This window comes from Lagopus leucura, unplaced genomic scaffold (assembly GCF_019238085.1).
Source record: "Lagopus leucura isolate 7727_CA_CO unplaced genomic scaffold, USGS_WTPT01 Super-Scaffold_1, whole genome shotgun sequence".
NCBI lineage: Eukaryota > Metazoa > Chordata > Aves > Galliformes > Phasianidae > Lagopus > Lagopus leucura.
The window spans coordinates 38,493,544-38,521,152 of record NW_024962250.1 but is presented as its reverse complement, the minus strand read 5'-3'; the positions used below and the strand labels follow the sequence as shown (position 1 = coordinate 38,521,152).

At 43.5% G+C, this 27,609-nt stretch overlaps 1 protein-coding gene across 2 annotated transcripts in view; it reads right to left on the bottom strand.

The window, feature by feature from the left end:
- SLC35F4 (solute carrier family 35 member F4) overlaps positions 1–27,609 on the bottom strand; it is a 102,941-nt gene that overhangs the window by 3,717 nt on the left and 71,615 nt on the right. Inside the window, exons 2-5 of one of the 2 annotated variants that reach the window (XM_042867285.1) lie at positions 17,591–17,779; positions 13,326–13,623; positions 6,316–6,535; positions 300–425 (exon numbers count right to left, since the gene is read on the bottom strand). In XM_042867285.1, coding sequence (XP_042723219.1) covers positions 300–425; positions 6,316–6,535; positions 13,326–13,623; positions 17,591–17,779 — 833 coding nt within the window. The remainder of the gene's footprint in view (positions 1–299; positions 426–6,315; positions 6,536–13,325; positions 13,624–17,590; positions 17,780–27,609) is intronic. The other variant, XM_042867294.1, reaches the window with a different exon arrangement.

Genomic DNA, 27,609 nt, shown 5'->3' with positions numbered 1-27,609 from the left:
GTCAACGAATGGCAGTGGCAAGAAATGGTTAAAAGATGATCCTAAACTCCTTGCAGCAGGATAACAACAGAGATTTCATCAAGGGCTCATAAAGCAAAGGCAATCTGAATATTTGGCAGCAACAGACTAATTACTCTGGTAGTGTAGACACTGTGACATCACCTGGTCACAACACGAATGACACATGAGGGGTAAATAAATAGAAGCATTTAATTCATAGGGATCTGCTCTGTACATTCGCATTATGATCATCTAATGCTAAAAAAAAATAGAAATATTAATAAACAGTGACGACCCACCTTATACAGTGCAGATGTAGAGGCTGATCCAACAGCATATGCTACCCCGATAATTGAATCACCCTGGAAACCATCTGCATATGCCATCATTACGATTCCTGTGATTGCCATTATTGCTGCGACTATCTGCACAGACAAAGCAAAGCAACGTGAAGCTCAGCACAGTTTCATTACACAGAAAGAGATTATCACTGTGGGGGGCTTTAATGAGCGTCACTAGCTATGTTCTCTGACTTCAGATCTTCCCAACTTCCCTTAAATAGGTGGTTATATACTGTTGGGAGAGATGTAAAACATAATGAAAGTGTATTGCACTGAGTGATATGGATCTATAGCATTGCAAACTGTCCTGGGAGCTACTCACATAACATCCATCATTACGTGTTTTACAAGCTAAAAACCCACTTTAAAGATGTGACTCTAAGACTGAGTGATTTCTAAGATACTTTGCTATGCAAGAGGATGAATACTCATCAAAGCCACCACTTGGACCTGAAATGTAAACATTTTGATGGGAAGCCTCCCTGGAGATCAGCCCAGGAGAACAACACTTGTGTTGGGGAACAGCTGTACATAAATGGGAGCTGTGTACATTTCCCAATGGCTGTTCCAGCTTTCTTGGACAGATGTGGCCAAATATCTTTAAGAAGCCTTTACCTTTCTGGTCAGGGTTTGTAGGGTTGGGGTTTTTTTTTGCCTCTTTTGAAAATCCAAGTCAGAGCTTCTAAGAAGCTCAAAGGAAAAAGAACAGAAATATGTATCTACACAGTATGTGAAATCCTGGGTCCTGACTCCAGGAAGCCTCATGAAGTGCCAGGGATCAGTCCATGCTTTATTCTTTGAAAAACTCCTCTTTTCCTACCTGCCCTCAGCAGGTAAATAAGGTGTCTTTACCTTATTTTGCTTTCAAAGACAGTGACTACCTAACTTCCATGGACTTCAGAGGGAAATGTTTCCTCAGACCTGGGGAAAATCACAGCTTCATTTCTGAAAGATGGGTTTTTAAATGGATTTTACAAAGAATAAGTATAGCATTAAACACTTTGCCATTATAAATAGAAGACTGTACTAGAGCTTGGCACAGTCAGAAGATGCACAAATGCAGATCCCTAATGTTGGCTGTTACAGAGTCATCAGCAGTTTGTAAGGCTCAGATGCTTTTCTCTTATCAGATACCCATTAAATTGCACAGTGAGGAGGACAAGGAGGGCCCTCTCCATCCATACAAACTAAAACAAATATAGTTATGCTCAACAGCATGCCATGTTGTAGTCAGCTGCTGAGCAGCCTGCTTGGCAGGCAGGGCTTTCATGGAATCACAGAATCATAGAATGGCCAGGGTTGGAAGGGACCTCAAGGATCATCAACCTCCAACCATCCCACCAAATGCAGGGCCACCAACCTCCACATTTAATACCAGACCAGGCTGCCCAGGGCCCCATCCAACCTGGCCTTGAACACCTCCAGGGATGGGGCATCCACAGCCTCCTCGTCCCTGGGACAACCCCAAACCAACACCAAAAAGAGATGGGCACAGGGTTAGGAGTTCTTTCTGGAAAACCTCACTTAGCTGCACATAAGAAATGGTTACCACCAGATGAACTTGAGTTTCACGTGCTTCACACACGCATGGGCAAAGATTTCTCCATAAAACCACCTGCCCTACTGCAGAGCAGTCTGACTTTCGGATCTCACAAAGGTTCGCCAAGAGTCCTAGAAACCAACTGATACTTGTACTGAGCAGATGTGAGGCAATAAAGACAAAACCCTCATAAAACAACTTCAACGGCACCACTCAGAAGAGCAAACCATGTCTCAGGGGACACACAAGGTGAGGACACGTGTAAATGTGCCCATGTATGGGAGATTACTGAGAATCAATAATCAACTCCCACGGTGAAACCAAATCTCTGAGACCTCAGTTAAAATGTTAGCACTCCTAAATCCCAAAGGCTGGAAGGGACCTTTTTAAAGCCCATTGAGTCCCAGTCCCTGTCATGGGCAGAGACACCTCCCACCAGCTCAGGCTGCCCAGAGCCCCATCCAGGCTGGCCTTGGGCACTTCCAGGGATGGGGCACCCACAGTTTCTCTATGCCAGCATCTCATCACCTAATAGAGAAGAATTTCTTCCTTATATCTAATCTAAATCTCCCCTCTATTAGTTTAAAGTCGTTACTCCTTCTCCTGTCACTGCACTCACTGACAAATTGTGTAATATTTGTCTAATACTGCTATTCCTCCTTATGGTTTATCCTAGCATACCAATACCACAGCACCCAGCCTTGAAGCAGTGCAGAATCATACTCAGTGCTTCTTTGAAATCAGAATGACGTGTCCTGTGATTCTGCAGAGCTCCCCTTGCCCTGCTTACTGCACATCTGGTTTCATCTTGGACTGCATCACACATCCTACCTCATGCATAAATTCAGATGCAGCATTTCAGCTGTCAGCTGAATCCTTCAGCCACAGTATCCCAGGCAGTATCTCCCATAAGACAAAACAGGGGAATCTGATGCAGTTATCCCCTTCTCTGGATGGAAAGAATCAAGATTAAACCAACACTCTGACCCAGTAAGTGAAGCCTTTCGTGGTTCTGGTGACCAGTACATCCATCATCCCCACAGAAAGGAACTTCCTTGTTGGGAAAATCATCTTCCCAGCCTGACTATATCCAATTCTGAGAGGCAGTGTCCTAATTTAATCAACAATTTAGAAAGCCAAGCACCTTCTCCCCTGAAACAATCACAGCAATGGACAGACATGAGGCATCATCTCGTAAGACTTCAGAAACATATGACCTGATATGGGAAAACAGAGAGAACATTATTTCAACTTCATGTACAAAGCCCTTCCTGCAAATCACACACCACTGCATTAGCACAGCTGACCTTGTGTGTTTGCTTTAGAAACCTGAGCACACATCCTGCAGACAAGCAGCAGCAAGGCCACGGCCAGGCAAGGCTGACAGCTGACAGCTCGTTAAACAAGGCTTTTAATTAATGGAAGAGTGGAATAACTTTCTTTCAGATCTTTATGGATAAGGAATGAAATAAGCTTGCCTTTTTCTTTTTCCTGGAAGACAGCTAGGCCAACTAAGAGTTAGGAACAATTGCTTTTCTGTGTGCAGCAGATGGCAAAATGGGGTGCTGCAGTAAGGAAATCTGTGTTTGCACTCTAGCCAACCTTTTTTGGGTGGGGGAAAAATGCCCCCACAGCACTCTGCACCTACCCAATAAGCATCACTTCAGCTGCCAACTTCACAGAAGAAACACAACCATGGGCTCAAACTTGGGAATGTTTAACATGTGGCTACATCTAAGCATCATAAACCCACAGAACTCTCCAAAGATGAGAAGTCATTCACACATCTGTGCTTGCTCTGAGCCACAGCTGCCCAGCCCTCCACAAATCCCTGTGTAACACGGACACAGGGTGCATCTTATTAATCTGCAAGGCATTCGTAAGTGTCCAAGCAAACCAGGTTATGGCGTAGTAGGGTCTGTGTGATGTTCCTTGTGCAGATACTCACTGTGGCTAAGGGTCTGCCTCCACCGAAACTCTGAATCCTTGCTCTTAAGTAAATAGATACACATTCATTGCTGTGTATATCAGTTTCATATAAATATTCTTTCTCCAGTGTGTGTTTTATCATAGAATGGCCTGGGTTGCAAAGGAGCACAGTGCTCATCCATTTCCAACCCCCTGCTGTGTGCAGGTCGCCAACCAGCAGCCCAGGCTGCCCAGAGCCACATCCAGCCTGGCCTTGAATGCCTGCAGGGATGGGGCATCCACAGCCTCCTTGGGCAACCTGTTCCATGCCCATGTCATCACCCTCTGTATGATAAATTTCTTCCTAATATCTAACTTAAACCTCGCCTCAGTTTTCCTCTCTCTGGTTACCCCAAGCTCCTTCAGCATCATTGCAAAGCACACACTGCAAGTAACTCAAATGCCAGAGCACTATGTGCAGCCTTCCTGCAGCTATTTGATGCTTCCCCACCCAAATCTATGCCACACCGTATGGGCAGCCATCACACCATGCCTGTCCTTATGCAGCCCACCTGAAATCCTGCCTGCAGCTGCATTCCACCCAGATGCACTGCAGATATGCCCCACAGCTCCCAGGCTCTGACAGAACAAGTAGCTGAGCTCTGAAATGCTGTCTGGGCTCCAGGCTGCTGTGTGCTTCTACATGGGGTATGCAATTACCCTTTTTATTTCCATCCCCTTCATGTCCAAATAGCCAAATCATGCCTGCTGTCTGAGATGCATTCATAATACCAAAGGCTGAGTCCACGCTGCTTTGCTGTGTTTTAGTTCTCATACACTCTCCTGTGTGGTTATTAACATCATTAAGTGTTACTCTGGCAGGAGGGCTGCTGGAAAACGCTGCTAATTACCCTTCCAGCACAGTGCATGCAGAATCTGCCACTTAGCAGCAAAAGCAGCTTCTTTCATGTGCAGGATTTGCTGTTGGCTTCCTCTGCCAGCTCTTTCTTGTACAAACCTCATGGTGTTTACAGCATTAATACTAATGCATATTTATAAAGACTTTGTATCAGTGAAAAACAGCTAATAACTGAGAATAGCTTTAGTATTCTTTACCTGCTTTCTTTAAGAAAGTGGGCTATAGAAATGCAGTAATTGTGTTTGCTCTTCTAGAAAGAGGTTGCTTTTAGGGAAAAAAAAATAGCTTAGAGAGTCCCAAATTTCCTATTTTTTTTTCCCCAGCTGGGCTCAGTATCACCTTACACAAGTGAGGAATAACAGCAGGAAGCTGAGATGATCAAGGAACCGAGGGGGGAAAACAGCCTCAGAAGTCACCGCTCCTGTTAATTGCTGTGCAGGAGAACTGAGGATTTCAAACCCTGCTTTTGTGAGCCAGCCATCAGCATGATGGGGGGGTATGGCATGCTCAGATATCTGAGTTTTTACATTTTTAATTATATATGAAATAGATATACAGATGTCTGGCTTTAGCACTGCAAGGTGAGGTGTCCATGCCTTTACCTTCATGGCACGGACCCTTTGCTGAACTCATCCAGCAACAATCCCTACCCAAAGGAGATGTTCTCATGGGACAACATATGGCTGACAATGCTCCATGTCATTACAGGCTGCCAAGCCAGTCCTGTCCCTCCAGGAAACCCCAGAACTGTTTTACTTTACACTTTTTCTGTCCTGCAAGCACAGTGATTGGGCAATGTGCTGCTGTCTGCTCCAAATGCCTGTGAGTTAGGGTGCCTTCTCCTTTCACTTCTGAACCAATTCTATCACGCTGCTAATTAAAAGCAAGCTCTTGTCTTCATCATTTTTTATAGAAGCGGCCCACTTGGATAAGCATCCTGATCCTTCAAGCTTTCCATGGCACTTCTACTCTATTGACCCTCCTGATTACAGAACTTCCATTCTATCTGACCCTCCTGATCACAGAACTTCCATTCTATTGACTCTCCTGGTCCTAGGCACCATCCTGGCCCCACACAGTCACTGGTGGGGCTCAAGGTCCAGAAGGATGACACCCACTGACACCACGAGGTCTTGGACCACCACTTCAATGGGAGAATCTGCACAAGTAGAAACATGGAAGACTTGGCTGCTCCTTAGCCAAGCTACAGAACACAACCATGCAAACTGCTGCATATCAGGAGATCTCAGATGTGGTGGTGGTTTATGCATGTGTACGTGTGGAATAAGTATATATGTTACATATTGAATACTGCTGCCTGCTCAAACAAGGAATAAAATTGCTTTGGTTAGAACCTAAGCATTTCTCACAAGGTTTAAACTAAAATTAACTGACTGTACTTAGCCCGGTAACCCAACTGAGTCTGACACCTCTGATCTTCAGGCTCACATTTGGACCACAAAGCTCAATGAGAATGGTTTCATGGTACATGCATACCATAATATGGTGTACACGTACCATAATGCAGCAGGACTATGGTAGTGCAATAGCTTATGGTTTGAGGTAAGGGTGAAAATAAGAGAGGTGAAAATCAGGCATGCCATTACCCTTGCTCCCATGAACCTGTCTTTCAGCACAATCCAAGAAAGCAAGAAGACAAAAGCTTTGTTACAACAGAACAGAGCAGAGACGTCTGTGGCTGTCAGCTTCTTTAAAGCCAGTAAATACAAGTAGTTAGTCAAAGTCCACAGAATAGAAAAGGGAGCAGTCCTTTTAAGAAAGAGTTTCAGCGTCAGACCATCTTCACCAAAAATCCGACTGCATTCCCTAAGAAAAGAAAAGAGAGTTTAAAGCTCAGCTAGGGTTCTGCTTAGCATTCACTCCAGCATGGCAAACATTCATTAGACTTTTATCACACTCAATTAAATGCTTTTCTTAACTACTCTGCACGCCCGTAAGAAAGTGTTGTTTAATTCACAGAGAGAAAATAACCAATATTTTTCTCAAAACAGCAGTTTCACAAATAGAAAAGAAGGAGCTTACCTGGAATAATCACAGTCTATGCAACAATAATCCCAGAGGTGCACACGTAAATGAAGGTCATCTATAAAACACTGACAGCTCTCAGCTTCTGCCTTCAAGGCCATGAAAAGGGTGATTATAACTGCAGTCTTTCTCTGTAGCTTGACAACTGTCCTCTTGCTTTGCTCTGATACCTCTTTTTATTTCTATTGGAATATATTCTAGTGTATGGCCAAGAGAGCTTTAGGGACTGCCTGAAAGATACCCACTGGCACGTGAAGCTGAGCCGATGAAACAAGAGAAGAGGAAAGGGCAGGGTATATAACAGGTGTATTTACAACAGAGTGAAAAGCATGAATGCAACACGAAACCAAAACGCCAACGGAGCAAACCAAGGTGCCACCAAACTGCAACACATCATTACATGACAACACTAAAGGAACTATGACCAAAATTCCCCCAGGTCTTGGATCCCCAGAGCTTTCATAGCTTTGGACAATTCCTAAAATACCAATTACCTGGAATAACTAGAAACTTCAAAGAGTGCATTGCAAAATAAATCAAGTAAAAACTTAGGTTTTCTGTACTTTATTGGGGTGTGGTAGTGGGAATAATAATCTTGGCTTAATTTCCATTTAAAGAGTTGTGTTGGGGTCTCCTTGCCCACTGCTATTAACTCTGGGGAAATCTGCTGTTAAAAAGGTTTCTTGTTTTTTACTATTGTGAATAGAAACCACCATTCTCCATTAGAAGAAAGGAGAGTAATTACATCTATGTAATATATAGGATAACCTATGCTTTATTTCATAGCTATCAATTCCCTCTGCTACTAAGATGAGCTGGGGTACAAAGCAGTCATTTTTGGCAATAACACCAACACTGAGATGTGCACTGAGCTGATGATGCTCAGGCTGGCAGATCTGCCAATCCTCTCCTTCAGTCTGGATGAGCTGAATGCTCTCAGAAGTCAGCCTGTTTCTATGGAACATTACACATGGAAAGAGAACAGCTCGTGTTGTGTATCACTTATCTCTTGCTTTGTACCTCATTTATCTGAGGTAAACTGAGGCAAACAAATAAATGTTTCAGTTTGAATGCAGGCTGTTGTACCACTGCTTTCAACAGGAGTTAAAAGTGATGAATTTCCTTGTCTGGAAACGGCCCTGCTGGCAGCAGAAACTTGACTACTTGTTGGCCTGCAGATACAGCAGCTGACACTTAAGAGATGTTTTTCTCCCTGTGAGACACAGTGGATGCAGAGACGATGCTAAGCTCAGACTGTGTCTCACTTCAGACAGGTGTTGCTGACCTGGATGCACCAAACCTGTGTTAGCATTACGAGATGCCAGAGCTGGTATGCCCTGTCTTGTCAAAAACAGATCTGAACTGTGAACTATAGACCTGCATGGATCCTGACGTTCAAACCAGTGGGAATTCTGCTGTCCACTGAGGTTCACAATTGGATTGTTACATGATTCTAAATCCAACCTGTCTCAGATGCTGTCAGAATCTGTCTTAGAGGGAACAAGCTTGTGCTATATTAAAATGAGAGACTGGTGCTTGGGCTGCTCAAAATAATGCAGGGCACAATTAACTATCCCAGTGCTGTGCCAATAGCATACAAACAGCAAAATCATCCAAGTGCATCACCGTGTCTGCAAGGCAGCAGGAAAAACTCTCTTCAAATGTGCCACGGAAAATCATGTCCCCATCACCCCTGTGCCCAGCAAGGCAAGGCACTGAGAGCAGGCAGGTAAAATGGAGCAGCAGCACAGCTGGAGAACAGTTGGACCTGAGAGATGCAGGAGATGTTGGAAATACACTCAGCATTTTTGCCCATCTATCCACAAGGAGGGGAGGGGGTTTCTGAAGCCAAAAAGGGGAAATGCCAGAATCACAGAATCATAGAATGGTTTGGGTTGGACCTTTAAGATGATTCAGTTCCAACCCCTTGCTATAGGCAGGGATACCTCCCTCTAGAGCAGGTAGCTCACAGCCCCATCCTGCCTGGCTTTGAAAAAAGAATGAATCAGGCTTTGTTGTCCTATAGATCTACAGGATGTTTGCACCCAGACAAACACAGAGCAGAGTCAGGTCCAAAATGCCCCAGCTAGGAGTTCCTGGAAGGAAGAAGCCTCAGAAAGATTTCTGTTGTTCTGGGATGGGCTCTATGGGCTGCCCAAAGTCTGGGAGGGACCACCAAAGACATCACTTATCTCTGAGTTCCCAGAAACAGTGGGAGGGATTGCAGACAGGTTCACAACTAGCAAAAGAAATCTGAAAATTCAGCTTCACGTGCCCCAGGCAATGGACTGCTCAAGTACATGGAAGAGCCCTCATCACACACAAGAGGAAACAAGGACCAGGCAAAACAGAGGCCAGTGCTTCATCGTCTCCCAGTTAAAAAAAGAAAAGAAGAAGAAAAAAAAATGTGACAGGGTTGTGCTGAGCAAGAGAGGGACCTGCTGAATTCACTTCTGTGCCTAGGAGAACTCCATGTTCCTGGTGAATAATGCTCAGTGAGTGAGGAGCTAGGAAGAATGCTTTCTCTTTCCAGCCATATCTAGATTAATTGCCTCGGGCTCTGTGAGGGCTGGTTGCTCTGTGGTTAACTCAGCCTCTTTGGCACGCAACTAAAATTAAACCTGCAGAAGCAATCGGGACATGACAGTTTTAAAACCCTGTGCTCAGGGGAGAGGATCTGTGGATCCACTCCGATACAGATATCTGTAGGCTGTTGACTTACAGACAGAGACGTATCTAAGGGCAGCTGACCCTGAAACTACGACATAAACTATTTCCAAATGCACAAGAAGTCTATTTAAAACCTGCCCTCTAACACAAACAGCTCTTTTTATTTGCAGGTAGCCCTCAGCTCTGGGCACTGTGCCATACTCTCAGGAACTGCAGCACCTCAGGCAGTCGTGGAGCTTTACTTCTGGGTCGCACTACACAGACTGCATCCCTCTCAGTTACTTGGATGCCAGAATTCTGATTCCCTGCAGAAGAATAGGTTTGCTCACCCTTGACAGGCAGCAGCTGCTGGAGCGTAATTCAGCAGCTGGTTTTAAACCAGCTTACAGAGAACAGCTAACAGACACTACCTGGAGTAACATGAATATGAAGACTAGTGCTCACATCTTGTTGTCCTTTTTGCTAGACAACCAACTCTTCACAACATGTTCATCTTTCCTTAGGCACACCTACCAACACTGTTCCTACCCCATGCCCTAAGGTTGCAGAGCACCTGCTGCTGTAGCATGGGAGTATTCTGGCTGCTGAACACGACAGTGCAAGCTCCTTGAGGAGCCAAGACAGCAGACAGGGAGGCAAAATTTTCTGACATTGGAAATACAGAATTATAGAACAGTTTGAGTTGGAAAGGACCCTTAAAGGCTATCTGGTCTGACTCCCTGCAATGAACAGGGACACCCACAGCTCCATCAGATGCTCAGAGCCCATCCCCTGACCTTGGCTGTCTGCAGGGATGGAGCATCCCCCACTTCTCTGGCAATAACTGTGCCAGTGCCTCAGCACCCTTACCATAAAAAGCTTTTTTTCTTATACCCAGTCTAATTCTCTCTTTTTTTAGTTAGAAATCATTTTTCCTCGTCCTACCACAACAGACCCTACTAAAGAGTCTGACAGGTTAGTAGTTCCCTTCCACCTAACCCAAGCCGTAAGTCTAACAGGATCCTAAGCCACATCTGCTATCAGCAGGGTTGGATTTCCTTTTGCAGAGCTTACCAAGCTTTGGAACATTTTGTTCATGGCTATTGCAAGGACTCTCATATTTCAAGGTCTTTATCATGAGGAACTGCTGTCTGCAGTACCAGGAAGGTACAAAGAGCTGTGCCTTCCACCTCGAGACAACTGAGATACTGTACTGAAATCCAGTGGGGAGGTAATAACTGTGAGTTAGTTTCCGAGACCACAAAATTTAATCTCTAAGGTAAAGTGTGAAAGGTAAGAAATACACAATTGACAGTCTTAAGAAAGCCAAAGTAAAGTTGAAGACTGAGACTTTTATCCTTCCAGGTGGAATTTATTTTTTTTTAAGAGATAAAAAGCAACAGTGGCTCTACACAGCTTTACCAGCCTGGGGCAGCTCTTTGCCAGTCACTGGCATCATCATTGGTCTCTGCCAAGATATCATCAACACTGTTTGTTCTGATCCACTGGGACTGTCTGTGGGACAGAATGTCATCTGTCTTCAAAGCCTGTAGTGAGGGACTACATCCTCCAGAAATACAATCTCCTCTGGATCTGAGGCAGGCCTGGCACCATTATACAACAGGCTTTACTGACAAGAATTACTCCACAGAAATAAAAACATCAAATGAAGCAATAAGAAACCTTAGAAAATGCAATTTGAAAAAAATAATAACAAGGACCATATCAAAAACACAAAACAAGGTGTTAACCAAGCAGTTGAGCAGCCTGGAAATTAACCCTGCTGTGATAAGGAGGCTGGATTACACCACCTCCAAAGATCCCTTCCAAATTTCTATAACTCTGAATTTAAAAACTCCAGATGATGTTTTTCAATTCTTTAAGTCATCAGAAAACCAAGCACTCATCCTGGAGAGAGTGCCATAGCCAAATCCCAGCACAAAGAGCTTGTCCAGCTGTAATGCAGCACAGACCAAGCAGGCTGGTGCCCACGACGGTCAGTACTTGCCAGCAGTCACTTCTCCCTGGGATCTGAATTCTCAATACATCTGGACTAGGAAATGCTCTGGAACGTGCCCTTCCATCAGCTCTAGCACCAGAGTCCTCCTTGCACACTTCACAAACGCAGCTTCACATCCACATGCAGAAGTTCCTCCGGGCAGGTACACATGTCCTCAGACCTGGCTGAACTTCATCAACAGCTGGGGAAATGTACCTACTGTTAAAGCGTGCTCTTATTACTCACTGCCACAAATGTTTTGCTCAAAACTTGGCTCTGGTGGATGCCAATCAACTCAATGCAGAGGCTCTATCTGTGGGGATATTTAGTCTCACCTTCTCCCTTATTTGCACTGCATTTGTTATTACTTCACCCCATACCCAGAAGCCAAGCTGACGCTGTTAATGTTCTCACCAATACTCCAGAAAGAATCTGAATGAAGGCATCGTTAACATACAAAGCACTGGGTTTTCAGAGAAGCACTTAATTAAGTGCAACCATTCAATTTCAGTCACGCTGATTTGACAGAAATGATAAATGTAGGGCCAAATTATATCTCAGATCTTGGAAAAAGCAGCCAAGGGAAAACTCTGGCCCTGCTACACTCCAGCCCTGATGGTCACAAATTGAATTCCTCATGTTCTTGGTGACAGCTGTGCTGAGCCCTCCATCAGAGGGAACAAGGTGTGGGCCACACATTGTAGATATCTGGCAGAACAGATCACTCTGCTGCAGTCAGTAATACTGTTTTCAAAGCAGCTCTACAGTGGAGTAACAGAATAAGGTCCCACCTCAAAACTACCCTGTGAATACCCTCCCTTCACAGACAAGGTCTGTAATATTGTGACAAGCTGAATTTACCTCCATCCTTTAGAACAGCTTCTACTTCACTGTTGGATGAGTAGAATAATGGAAGTGGAAGAGGAATAGTCGAATTAATTGCCCCAGGAAGAAGCAGCAATTCCAAGCCCTAAGATATGGCTTTAAGTACCAGCCAGGGTGGAACTGAGCCAGTCTGGTCCTTCTGCAGTCTTGGTGGTTGGACTGGACGACTTCTTTGGGTCCCTCCTCCGATCTTGAACTCCTGTGCTTTCAGACTGGCTACTAAAAAGGAATGGGAATTTCTACATCTGCACTGATGCAGACTAATACTGTAGCAAACACTATGCATTCCTGCAGCCTTTGCACTTGAGGCTGGAATCTCGAGTGCAACTCGCAGCCACATTGCATATGGAAAGCCTAGAGTCAGAGTTGTTCTCCCTAGGCTCTTGCAAGAGACAGGGACAGTTATTTCCATTCAGAGCTTTACAGAAGGGCAAAACCTTCTGTAAACTTCCTCTCCCCAGCATGACAGCCATTCAGCTACGTCAACTTGCTCCTCAGAGTTACAGGCAGAGGAGAGCCAAGAGCCCACCCCATGCAAAAGAGCAGAGAAGGCTCCAGAGGTGTTCATCCTCCTGGCTGTGATCCAGCAGGAGGGGGAGGAAAAGACAATTTTCAAGCTGCAAACCAGCATAGGGAGCAAGCCATCTCCTTACCCTGAAACATCTTTTATTCTCTACAGCTATGAGTCGTTTTGATTGCACCTTACACTAGCATTCTGTCAGGAGAGATTAACCGTCAGTGGAAAACTGATCCAGGCAAGAACACAAATTATACAGATCTTAGATAACAGCAAGATTATAAGCAAATAATTGACCTTTTCAACTCAGTGGAAAAAAAACCCTCTAACGATCAGTTATCCATTTATTCAAGCATATGTCACTCATCTGCTAGCCTTTTAAAAATTATTTATGAACGTGATTTTCTGCAGCACGACCTTCGTTCTGTCTTCTGACACCCTGGGTCAAACTGAGAAGTGCAGTGATTTCAGTCCTCAGAGATCAGGCTGCTTAAAAGTGATATTGCCACGATAAAGCCTACCTGAATTTTTTGATTGGAGACTGCTTCTCTTGTGCAGTTGCAAGGTGCCCGGAATAATAAATGGGAAATACCATAATGTTCCAGTTTGTTGAGAACCAAGTCATGAAAAAAGGACAGTCAAATGTCTCATAGGTGATTTTGACAAACTGCGTTGTCCCAACCCAGGAGGAAGAGACGGACAAAATGATCAGAAATCTCCAAATGAGCTTAAGAAACGTGGATGTGCAAGACTGGCACCGTGTCTGTCCCTCAGCTTCTTGGCTGCTGCTCTCCGTGTGTGCTTGTGTTCCTTCTTCTCCTGGATAAAAATCATACAGAAAAAAAAAGAGTTGCACACATCATTAATGCATTCTAAACAATTCTTAGCAAAATCTCGCTTCGTGATCCAGCCACAAACCACACCGTGCCTTTTCTCATTTAATTCCTGCATGTCCCACAAACACCAAAATCCTGCTCAGAAATACTTCAACAATACTATCTTCAAGAGAATAGGAACAAAAGAGAAACACAATAGAGGCTGGAGGTAACAGCATCTTGGTTAAGCTGTCTGCTTTATCAGCCCTTCTTCCCTTCTGTCAGCCAAACCTCCAGAACACAGCTACATCTCTTGGAACCAGCTACATTATAAAGCCAATGACTCTGCATGTTTGCAGCATAAAAGCTATCCGACCTTATACATCTGGAGCCAGAAAATGGCTCTTATTATTGAATATTTTAACTCAAAAATCACTGTTTTATTTGAAAGGTGAGGAATAAACAGTCTGGTGGTTTGATGTTTCAAGGCAGAGACAGGGATTATTTCAGTCAAGTTTCTGTATTTACACTTTTGAAGTTAAAAAAGGAAACTGAACAAAACTGAAGCTTGGCATGCCTGAAAATAAACCTCTAAAGATAAGCAAGAGGGAATCAGAAAGTTGCCATGTTTCATTTTCGTACAGTACTTTTCAGACCTAATCTATAAATCACTGGAACCAGCACTGCGGAGCACCAAATCCCCACTGACCGATGACTGGCTCTCCAGATTTACTGATGCAGCCCATGAACCCAATTGTGATTGCACAGATCCCAGCTGAAAACAACGGATCCGACTGCAGCAGCAGCTCTCTGCCTTCATTTATGCCCATGAGCTCACGCAGCACCAATGAGCTCTGATATTTACCACGTTAGAACATATCACGTAGTTTGACACAAGGAACAGGAGTTCCTTCTGAAAACCATGACCTGCAGCTGTTCTCCAATGTTAGTAGCTGCATCAATGCAATGTGATATAGTGTAAGAAACTACAAAGCTGCTGATGCTAAGGGGAATTATAGATCTACTGCAGTGAGAGCACCCACACGCTTTTCTGTGTTCAACCTAAACTCAGTTCTGACTTTCCTTCTTTACTACTGTTTCTGCTCAGCCATAAGGAAATGTAAAAGTGAGGTTTTGAGTTATTAAATTAGACTGACATTCTAAAACTGACTCATCATAACAGAGAGAGTAAAATCTGCAGTCAAGAATTTACGTAGCTGGGACATGAAGCTTTTTGTAATTGTGTGGTGCATTCTTTCCCCTTAAAAATAACAAGTATTTAGCTGCTCCACTGTTTAGTGATGAATCAAGAACTTAAATAAAATTACAGGCTGATTTAAAACATATAGATGATAATCAGAACTCTGAATAGAAAAGCACCATCGTAGCATTATCTTCAGCTACTCAGAGAATACAGATCTTTTGATAGCACTAATAATGACTGTTATCTTCTATTAAAAAGCAAATTACAGTTTATTTGCAAGTTAAAATGGTTTAGAAAGAATATATTTCATAACATCCTCTTAGGGGTTTTCCTGCTAAGCAAAACTACCATGCAATTAGTCCTTCTTCAGCTAGCAGTGAAAGCAATCACACAATGATGGCACACTAAAGCACCTTTACCTACACATTACATTTTCCAATTACCAAATAACACTGTAATTGCTGTTACAATGCATGACACTATCATTAGCATTTGACTTGGTTGTTACAGCACCAAATGTTGGGGAAAGGCACAGAAATACACACTTTTTACACATCCTAGCTTGATTTAAAAGACCTGTGTGAGATTTAGCCTAATTAAACATACAGTAGGGAGGTTTTGTAAGTGCTTAATTGACAGGATTCACCCCATGTAATGTAGTTAGCAATTGCTTTTTGGGCTAAAGATGTTGTCTAGGCTCCCTCTACACTAGGTGAGAATGGACAGGCATGTTGAGAAAATGGCTGATCTCATCCTCATGTACCAAAGGGAGATGGGATGTATGACTCACTGGAGGCCCTTATCTTGCCTTAGGCTACATACCTACATGTAAAGTGAAATCTCCAAGCAAAGTGGCACAGTAGCTTGACAATTGCTTTTGAAATCCACGAGATGCTCATACTGAAAACTTGGTCAAAGATGCACAAGGCAGAGATAAGAAATATCTTTAAAAGAATCACAGGGCTTGAACTCAAAAAGGGTAGGGACATATGGAAAGCAGACACACAATTCACACTAAAAAGGTTGGAGAACTTCCAAGTGATGAAGTTGGGTCTGAACTGAGCTGGAAAGTAGAATTTGAGTCCAGATATTGAATGCTGTGCTGAGAAGAAAATATATTCATGAGCCAAAGTGGGGGCAGATAGCATTTTACAATTAGAAAGGTCACAGAAATCCTTGGTGACTTACTTCAGTTTGAAGCTAATCAACTGACTTAACCTGTCAAGAGCATGGAAGCAATCTGAGAACTCAGCAAGGATGAAAAGAGAGGGAAAGAATGCAGGTGACACCACAGGTGACACATGCAGATGACACTGGTCAATGGCAAACTGTGCTGAAAGTCAATGACCAGAAATATCCTCGCATGCTCCTTTTGTCTGTCAGTAATGTAACTTATGTATTGGATCTCTCTGTAACAAGAGGAACAATCTTTTGCTTTTGTTTTCAAAAGAATGAGATAAATGAAATCAAAACCTACCGTTTTTCTTCTGAACTCTTAAGTATTTCATAACTACATCCTAGAAAATGATATTCTTTATATTTGTTCGCCTACCTGTCAGGTCACTCATACTTAGACCTCACCGATGAGGAAGATCTGGATAAAAAGGGTGCCAAATAAACATTTGGATGAATATGATGACACAGTATTACTCTTTTCTCAATCGAGCTACAGGTCCTTTCTTAACAAAAGATAGATTCTGATTTGGATGTACCCTTGTGCAAGTAAATATGGAGCTATTCATCCTAGTATCTGCAAAACAATGAGAACAGATGATTGGTTTTCTAGTATCTTGGGTAAGATCTTCATTGCAAGATGCCACTCCTTGCTGCAGTCATCGCCTTTAATGTCTTTCTGAGGGTTTCCATCAAAAGAGTACTCCTGGAGTACAAGATTCCTCTGTTTTCCATCCAACTCAAGGCAGAAAATAGCTGACTCTTGCTGCCATCAGTGATGAAGTGACAAGATAAAGGTTCATCTCCCACAGTTCCAGTGTGCAAGGGAGATCCAACCTGCTCTTCCTCTCCTTTTTGCTCACAGTATCTACATATACTGTTTTCCAAGTACTCAGTACAGTTACACTATTTCAGTCATTTAACTGCTCTTTCCTCACCAGTACAATCCAGCACACTCAAAGGTCTCTGGCTGCATCCTGCAACTGCTCTCATACCACCCCTGTTGATGACAGATGGACACCATGGCGAAGAAGCCAGCGTTCTCCATACGTACAGGTTCATCTGAGCTAAACTTCTGCAAAAAGCGTGTGACACATTCCCAGTGGAAGCCCTGATGTGCAGCTGCTCGATGATCTGAACTGTGACGGTCTTTTCTAGATAGCCTTCCACCCGTTGCTCCTTCTCTTCCTCTTCATCAGACTGTCCACGGTACGAGCTGAGATTGTCATTGCCTTTGAGAAGGTAAATGGCTGGTTTTAAGGGTCCTGGTCTCTGGCCAGGCTGAAGCTGAGGAAACACAACCACTTCATAAGACTAACTGGCGCGCTAATGTTAACCATCCTTCTGTGCCAACAGGATTTCTCAGATAACGCGTTCTGTGTTCCTACCGAGGCCCAGCACTTCCTCTCCCATTCTTGCTTCCTTCTTGCCTAACCCCAGTCTGCACACAGGTACAGGAAGGACTTTCACAAGGCCATGCAGTTTGCAGCACCGAAACCCAACGTCAGCACTCTGCACCGTCTTTCCAAAAACCAGACAGGAGAGGCCTTTAGCAGGCATGCTGCGACACCAGCAGCGCGGCCGTTATGCCTACCTGATCTGCTCTGCCTCTCGACTCTGCTGTGCCGACAGATTCCCGAGGGACTTCGATTCTGCAGCTCAAGAATGGGAGCAGCAGAATCTTCAGCCACAGATAGAGGGGAGAGCTGCCTAGTCATGCCTCTGTGTCTGCTGGGGCAGTTGCCTCCTGGCTTGCATTGGATGACAGATGATCGTGAGGCACCTGAGAAGAAAGAGTTTGCATCAGTTTGGCTGTAAACTCCCTGCAGGAAAGCCGGGCTTTCAAACACTGTCAGCAAAATGCATACAAACGAGTCAGTGGGAGAAAGGAAGCACACTGCAAAAATCAAGGTTTCAGCTGTGGTCAGAATAAAGTAAATAAGTAAATACTTAACTCTCTCCCCCCTTCAGATAAATGCTGCTGTATGAAAACCAGTCTTTTCCCTGAAGAAATGAGAGCCTTATGCTGCAGCATACTCTCAGCCATGCAGCTCCATCCACAGGGTCTGAACAGTCAAAGGAATCTGTACTCACGTGGGCCCCTCCTAAGCACTGACACTGAATCAGGCAAAAGGAGAGGTCACCATTCCCCATAGGACAGAAAGAAGGGCTGAGGAACAATTGGGGTTGGTGCTGAGAGCCTCTCAAGGCAAGAGCTTCCCCTTCCATCCTTCAGAACCACTCTTGAGACTCTTGAATCGGATGAAGCCTTGCTCACTGATGGGTTGTTAGGATGCAGGCATTTGCTAACTTACAGAAGAGGTCAGTTTGAAGGCTTTAAGTGCACCTTGTCATAATCTCTACATCTTCATGCACGTTGCTTTCTCTTCTGTTGCGAGGTGCAACCACCCCCAAGACACTGCGTGTCAGAGGGAGACTTTACAAAGGCAGTGAACGAGCCCCAGGTGCCAGAAACACCAGCAACACCAGATGAGAAGTTTGCTGGTGAGAAGGATACAGCATTTTACAAGTAAGTGCTTGAAGGACTGGACTAAGAACCAGAAAGAAACAGAACAGAGCACGGTGCTGGAATCTGGCCATCTGGCACATACTCCCAAACTTACTGAAGGTGTCTGCTGAAGAGGTCAGCACGTGAGCAGCACATCAGATTTTCTTCTGAGTCAGTAAGCCAAGATGACAGGCCGTTTTTGATAAGAGTGTGTGTTCATGGTCTGCTGAGATCACCCACCTCTTCTTTTGCAGCTGCAACTTCAGTTGGTGACCACTTCACCCAGCGTGACACAAGTCACATATACTCAGAGCAGCCACTGATTTTGCCATGATTTGGAGGCTTTAATACAACAAACACTTGCCTCATGCTGAAAAGCACAGAAAAACCACCATAGAACTCATGTGTAAGATGCTAAGTATGCAACAAATGCAGCAACAACCTCCTGGAAGGCAACACTCTTCATTACAACACGAGCCACTTCAGTGCGCTTGGAGCAAATAACTCCACACCAGATAACAACATGGAAGCATTTCCTAAAGCATGGATTGTATTCAGAATAACAGAGGAATCAAGTCAACACTACTGCCAGAGGAGGCTGAGGTTCATATAACTACACATGAATTACAAGTTGTGTTTGATTCACCTGCTCTAACGACAAAGACCACAAAGGAGACATTTAGAACACAGTCTATGACAGTATAAACACTGAAGCTGACTTTGAAGGACCAACACCTATATTGTTTCTAGGCAATAGATTGTTTCTCCTCTTTTTTTTTTTTCTTTTTTTTTTTTTTTTTGTGAGCATCAGAGCTTTTTAGAGCCTACAAGACATTTTCAAACCTTTAAAACGTTTTTCATCTTCATATATTTCCTTTTTAATGGAGAAAATATTGATCAAATAGCCACACAACTCTTCCCATGACCTTGTTCTGCTCATTTCACAAGTCTAAGCCTTGCTCTTCGCACTCGTCACCACCACTACCACCACAAGAAGCATCATCACACCTTTATTCGACAGCTGAAAGTTACTTCCCATCTCTGCAAGGTTAAGACAAGCAGCACCTTCTGGCCTAAATATCCAAAAAGGCACTTCCAAATCTTCCAGTCCTTAGGGAAGTTTTATTTTCACTTGCTGACTGCCTGTCCTCCACCACCAAGGCGCATCGACCCAAATCACTGCTCACTTTGATACACATCATTTAAAGAGATTTCATTACCTTAAAAGACACATGCTACATCTCAATTCATGTAATTTAGAGCAAGCTCAAGATTCACGTTATACTCAGCAGAAGTCTACCAGATGATCCGCAGCCAAAATTTCAAGGATGCCTGTTTTTCTTGTATGCAAAAAGAGCTCAAGAGTTATTTATATCTGGTACAATAAAGGAACACCAATCTTTTCCTGTACATTGAGAAACTCAGCAGCTGAGACCAAAACTGCAATTCAGGAGATTGCATTTAATTGAAAGTCACTGCTTGATATAGTGAGATCTCCTTTTATATTTGAAAGCAATCAGATAGCACAGCAATTTATCAAAATTTCCTTGTTACAGCTGGAAAGCTTGGGCCAAGGAATGCTACCGAATCTGACCAAATTTTAAAGAGATTCTTTGACAGGGAAGGTGAAGAGAAATATGCTGGGCTAATTTCTCCAACCTCAGTATCAGCTGCAAGGACAACAAATCACCATTTACAAAGCACTCCAACAAAACCTTGCACGTGTGCTTCTAACCCACGTGTTAGAGGAAAGGAAAACGGAATGCTGTGTAATTAATTCCCATTCTTTGACTCACACAATAACTACTGGCACTCAAGAAGGGATCCACTGAGACCCACCAAGCTTAGAAATCAAGAGCAGCATTTCCCACTGAATTTTTGTATACGTGAATCCCACATGCCTATGGAGACCTTGGAGCCTCAGGAGGTGAGAGCATGACCTCCCAGAATGGACAACAGGAGGGTCCTACCATAACACGGCATGTGAAAATGAAGGAACAGCTAAAAAGCTCCCAAAATACACTTCCACCAGGGCAAAAGCAGAGCAGCACTGTCAGGGTCACAATCTTTTGACTTAATATAGATGTAAACCTTAGGATGAGTGCCTGTTATAAGAAAGAACAACCATCTTGAGTGGAAATATTCATGCTGGGTCAGACTTGCTACTCAACTATTTACCTGATTTTTATTATTATTTTTTTAACTGAAAGAAAAATCTTGCCAGAGTGCTGGATCTTGCTGCTAGAAGAGTTCCTTGACTGTTTGGAGCTTATAATTGAGTGCCAAAGTAACACTCAGCCCATACACTTGACAAAGGAGGGAATGGAAAACAGGAAAAGGCTGCACAGGATCGTATCAAGCATTTAATGAATCAAATCCATCTGGGTGACTTTCCATTATGGATAAAAGCTACCCCACACTCTGCCCCATTTTTTAAGATTATTATTTATTCTATATCAGTCAAGTCTTTTTTTCTCCATCCTAGAAATGCAGACACTTTACTTTAGGAAGTAAACAATTTCTCTATATATGCAGACTAAAGGAGTCCAGCAAGAACACGTGGCTTTCTACATGCTTCTATCAGAGTCAGTCCATGTCTTGTATTAATTACTATATATTTATTCCTGTGTCATTAAATTTAGCAAGGTAATTATGCTTGTGACTAACCTAAACCATGTGATTAACATCACTGAAGCCCACGCCTTTCCACGTTCTTTAACACTGCTCTGAACCCAGGCTGATGGAGGAGGTGAGCCACCAGAAGCTGCTGCTGTCTTGGTTCCAACCAGGAGCCAGCAGCACGTGGCTTGTGCCCCCAGAGCCATTTTCACCATCCATCTATAACCTGCATACAGCTCCCTCGCCTCTTGACTCTGAGAGATGTGAAGTAAGATTTGTGGCTTTCCATTTATACACAGACTTTCATGTGCAGTTCACACAGTGAGAATATTTGCCCCTCTGTGGCTTCAGGGCTAGACAAATCACTGTTATTATGCAGGGGGCTAGGAGAGCACGGATTTTGCTTTGAGATTCAAGAACAGTGATTTTCAGATTAGTTTTGTATGTACACAGCATATTCACTGAGTGACAATACTGCTTAGAATATCAAAAAAGATGCCATTCTGCAAGGGACATCTTTTCATCTTTTATGGCCTCAAAGTTGCTACTAATAACAAAGTGAATGGACTACCAGTAAAATAATAAATTCATTACAAAATTGTAGCCCTGGGAATAACTTTAATGGCCTCATCATCAGATAACTGATTTTTTTTGCCTTTCTTTTCTTTCCTCAACAACTGCCCCCAATAGAAATGAAGAACCTCTCAAATAGATAACTGAATTCCTTTCCATAACCTCTCCATGTCCATAATACAAAGTGTTTACTAATTTGGAGACAGCAACATCTCCCTTGCTGGCATGTGCTTTGTTGGTTTGCTGTTGTTTTTTTTTTTTTAATTACAGAACTAAATTGATGGCTAAATGGATGACATGCTTCTGAGCTGGAAAGTTTCTTTTGTTTTCACAGTCCTACAGAGGAGGGAGGGATCATCCATAGCTATCACTGTAATCAGGCAGTAGGTGAGCTTTGCCAGAAAGTCACTCAAGGCATTTACAGTCTTCCTTTTACTCATACAGCATTAAAATCTGTTTATTCTACCGTGTCCTCAAAATCTCAGCTCCTAATTTGTCATTGTTTGTGCACTGACAACATGATGTCTTCACGCCACTGCCGCGGAAACAATTGCTGAGCTTTGACAGATGGATGGAGGTAGAAGCCAGGCTGGTGCTATGCGAAAAGTACGTCAATCGAATGTTCCTGCTAAATTGGGCACCAGTGAAAGAATTGACAACGCTTCCTTTGTGTTGCAACCCTACCTGCTGGTGAGCATCCACTGCAGTGAAGGAGAAGCTCACACATCACCAGCCCACCGCTTCCAGCAGCCCGTGTGCACATGCTCATGTTGGTAACAGCACACAGCCATGAGGGCTGGAGATTCTTGCAGAGAAATTCTGGTCCTAACGTTGTGCAGTAAGGAGAAAACGATGTAAAATTTGTGGCTGGAGAAACATGGGATGAGCACGACTCAAAAGAAATAGGGACTGAGTTGCAGTGCCATTGTATAGGAAGACAGCTTCTTCTGTCAATTTTATAACAAGAAAACCTCATTAGAGAGCATTAGCTATGGCTTTAATTGGATTGTTTGCCACTGCTACCACACAGCTGCGGGCACGGCTACCTAGTGGAGTCAGGTCCACAGTTTGTTTAATTTCAGCCAAAGGGACTCAGTGTAAAAATCAAATCCTGCCCTTCATTACATTGGTGTAGACCCACAGCAACTGAGTACAACCAGCAAGGCTGTTCTGCAGACACACCACTGCACCTGAAGATATTACCACCTTTAATGTGAAGTTAAAACCCAAGGGCAAAATCTCCCCCATTCTTAAAGAGTTCAGAACTAGCAGTTCAACTCAGGACATGAAGCCATAATGACATTTAGGAAAGCCAAGCAGACCAACTCTACAAGGAGAGTCTTTACAGACAGTGTGTTACGGAGGATTCAGGAGCAAGCACCTCCTACTTTGCTCAGCGAAGACAAATTATTTCACCATATCTCAGACCTCAGTGATGTTCTCCATTTAAACCTTTTGGAGGCAAGGAGTGTCTGTGTATCAGAGCTACGCACGTATGACCAGTCAGAGTAATGCCTTGTTTATTCACTCTTTGCTAGCTTGGGAAGTTTTTATGTCTGAAGGGGATGAGAAGGTTATGACAATTATTTTTTTGTCCTGGGAAAAACAAGATTTTCACATCTTAATGAAAAACAAATGACTCAGTGACGGCATACAACATTTCTCCTGCACTATGATTAACTATTGTCAAGAGCAGAAAGCAAAAGTGCAGACATTTGTGTTGTAGTTGAACAGTGACGTCCATCTGCAATTCCTGCCAATTATCTCCTCAGTGTCTGCACACAGACGTTCATTTCAAACTGACAGAAACTTCCCTCACAATTAGAAATCTCCCTAATCAATATGCCCTCCTATCCTCCTATAAAGCAAAGAAAGAGGGAGCAAATAACTTAAATTTCATCATCCCATAAATAACACAGTGCCTAATGAGGGACGTGTCACCCTGAAAAGAGGGAAAAATCTCACTATGGCTGTCATTAAGTGCCTGAAAAATGGTCTCACAGCAGAGACAAATGACAGAGACACCCATCAGGGTGATGAAAATGCATCTTGCTCTGCCTTAGAGGAGAGGATGCAAAGAACTTCCTGAAGTCACCATCCAGCCTTGCACCTCCTTGGCATTGTGATGATAATAGCACTGGGAGCTAGACCCAGCATGCCTAATGCTCCTGATTTAAGATACAGGCTGATGGACACCACCTTGATTAGACTTACAAGCAAAATCTGGGAGGGAGAAAAAAAAAACCAACATAAACTAAACCATGTATAAATATACTAATTCATAATACCTACAGACCAAGGATGCATCTCTGAACCAAAGAGGAAAAATGTGTCTAACTCTGCCAACTACAATACCACAGGTTAGCTTTGAGTGAAAGAAATATGAGTGCATCTGCACCTACCAGTATGAGATGTGGCAAGCAAGGTGCTCAGAATGGAAGGAAAACAATCAGAATTGGGCAGGAGCATCCTCACATAGCACAAGCCACTTGTGAAAACAGTCCAGGATTCCATTTTGTCCTTGCACCTGCACTGTGTGTTTCCTTCCAGCTCTTCTGATTGCTAGAGAGATTGCTACTGCCAATGTAGAAGCTTTGTCATGCTCCTGTCCCAGTGCCTGATAGGGTTGGACTGCAGATTTCATCTGTGACATCTGCTCACATAAACTGCAAGGTCTGTGAAAGCCACCTGGCAAGGCAGGGTGCAGTGTCTGCACATGCTGGCTGTGCTTGGGATGGCAAGGATATGAGAAGTGCACACAATGCATGTGCACATGTACCTGCTGTTGTTGGAAGTAGCCACAGTGTGAATAGCATTGAGATTTACCATATGTATCAAAGTTCCATTTAAGGAACTTCCATTTAAGCTCAATGAAGCCAAGTAATATCAGGTGGATATATACAGTTATTCAACTTTTGCAAATAAGGGAAGATAGAAATAGTCACTAAACAATATGCACAGATGTTTCTACTCATGCAATGGTTGATTTTTATCTCCAAAGATCCTCATAGCTGGCTGCTGATCCCTTAGACTAGCATTCCTGTATCAGTTGCTGTATAATTGCCTTGGCTTCTGCATGCCAGTCTGATAAACACACCTGCAAGTCTGTACATCCATCATTCTGTACATCAGCTGCATGAAAAAGTCATTCTGAGATGCAGGCTCTTTGGCAAACCTTGGAATATGGCAAACCTGCACGGTCTACAGCTGCTGCGTCCTAAAACCTCCAAATGGGGACTGCAGCACAAAATGGATTCAGGCTGCAGCATCGTTAAGTTCAACAGCTGTAACCATACAGAAAAAGAAAAAAAGAGCCCTCTGCAGGAGAAAATAAAAGCTTTTCTGGCTGTAAACAACCTGCAGAATGGTTTCTGGAGAGCTCTGATGCGTGAGCATAAGGGATAGCCATCTCAGGAGGACTGCAGAATTTGTTTCTTACTATAGTAAAGGGCCACTGTGTGCAATGCTGTGCTTTTCCCTGTTTGTTTTTTTCCCTCCTTAACCACTTTATAAGACTTTTTTTTTACCCATTCTCATTCCAACATAACTCAACTATCACTCTCTCTCTGTTTCAGCACAGACAAGGAATCCCATTGATTTGACATCAGAAATAATATATCAGCATCAATGTGCGGGTGTCAGAACAAATTTTGGAAATAAGTTTATTTGATAGCATCTGAAGTGCAAACGGCAGCTAGAGACAGCAGCAATGTGTTCTGAAATGTAATGGCTACGTATATGTTAAAGTTACTGGTCATAGCACAGTGTATTTAGAGGTCCCTGCAGGTGTTCAAGGCCAGGTTGGTTGGGGCCCTGGGCAGCCTGGTCTAGTATTAAATGGGGAGGTTGGTGGCCCTGCATGTGGCAGGGGGGTTGGAGATTCATGATCCTTGAGGTCCCTTCCAGGGTCAATCCAAACCATTCTCTAATTCTGTGATTCTTATAGGATTCATTTGTGGCCCTGACTGATATCAATGCAGGACACTATAAGCTGAACAAAAACTGGAAAGAGCAACTCAGCAACTCCAGAATCAGGCTTACTCTGGATATACAAATGTAAAAACCAGATCAGATAGTCTATCATTTGCATTTGTACCAGGAAGAGTATGAGGGACAGTCAACTTTTACATTTTACTCAAGGATGAACAAAAATTTGGGAAGGCAGAGAAAACGACTTTTGTATGTTGAAAGTGAAACTTCTGCAACTTCTATAGAAAATGACCTATGCACATTTACAGAACATAATATAAAGCAATTATTGGGAGTGGAATATTTTGGATTTAATTCTGTTGTCAGAAAACATTGCTGGCATCCCCATGTGCTCTAAAAACACAAGGCTGTTGTGTGAGGAGCAAGAAGCTGGAGGTCAGAGGTTTTTGTTCTGGTGATCTCCCCCTGAGTCACCATTAAGGTTGGAAAAGACCACTGTGATCACGTAGTCCAACCATCAACCCATCACCACCATGCCCACGCACTAAGCCATGCCCCTCAGTGCCAATCATAAGCCAACATCCACCTGTCTGAGAGAGTGATCCTAAGGGAACTTGTAAGCCTCAGTGCCCTAAGTTCAGCTCCAGAGCAAGCACTTCATTTTAAGCTTTTGCTGATATAAATATTCCATATGAGATTACCTCAATGGCATCTTCTGCCAGAGTCCTTTGAACACAACCAAGAGGAACATCCTTTGCTGTGACACATCCATAAGAACCATAGAATCATAGAATGGCCTGGGTTGCAAAGGGGCACAGTGCTCATCCAGTTCCAACCCCCTGCTGTGTGCAGGTCACCAACCAGCAGCCCAGGCTGCCCAGAGCCACATCCAGCCTGGCCTTGAATGCCTGCAGGGATGGGGCATCCACAGCCTCCTTGGGCAGACTCGCTTTTTCCCAGATATGCCAGACCCAGAACCAACCAAAACCAGAGGATTCTTGGGCCTGAGATGAGACCTATTTCTCATCACTTCAGTGCTGACTGAGCAACAGATAAGCATAAATCATTCCATTTGAAATCGCATATAATTCCATTACAGAAAATCTCTCTGACAAACTTTGTAATAAATTACACCAGATGTGCCTCCAATAATTTCACAGATTTATACGTTTTACTCTGAAATAAAAAGTTATGAATCTCACCAGGAAAGAAGAGAATCCTCTGAAATGCCAATGAATCTTGTCATTGCTAAAATGTAGTGACATTTCCAAAAAGCAACAGACATTATGAGTTAAACTCTCATTTTACTTTCACTGCAGCACATCGACAGTAGCTTCAACAAAAGCCATGAGGCTGCTTTGACATAAAGTCATTGTACAAGGAGTTTAGACCCAAGACACTCCTGAAATCACTCATATGCATCTCATTATCAACTAATTACGAGATAGCTTCTACTTTCAAGAAACACTGCAATAAATCCAGGCTGGTTCATCGGTCTCCTAAGATACGAGTGTAAAAGCAGTCAGCACACTGACACACAACTCAATATCAAATTGCTTATATTCATCTCCTACACCAACTATTGCCTCTCCTGTCTGATGGGTGCCTCCAGAGAGTGATTCATTCCAGCTCCCAGCAGTACTGATCCAAGGAGATGAATCACCTTTCAGAGGCATCCATCTCTCCTGTTGGCTCCGGGAAGCTCAAACAACTTTCTCAGTACTTCCAGAGGCTTACATTGAGATGCATTGAGATGACTCCAAATCTGTCTGCCTCTGGCTTGAGGCAGCACTTCGGTACCTGCCATGCATTAAGCAGGTCCTTTGGTTTCTTTGTCTGACTTAGAGCCTATTTAAACACTTTTGAGGAGCAGTGGGGTAAAAGAACATAGGGCGCTGCTCCTGCTCTTGTCCCAGTACATAGGCTCGGGGCCCAAGTCCCTGCGGCATCCTCTCCACGTGCTCTCCTGATGCCTGTGAAGG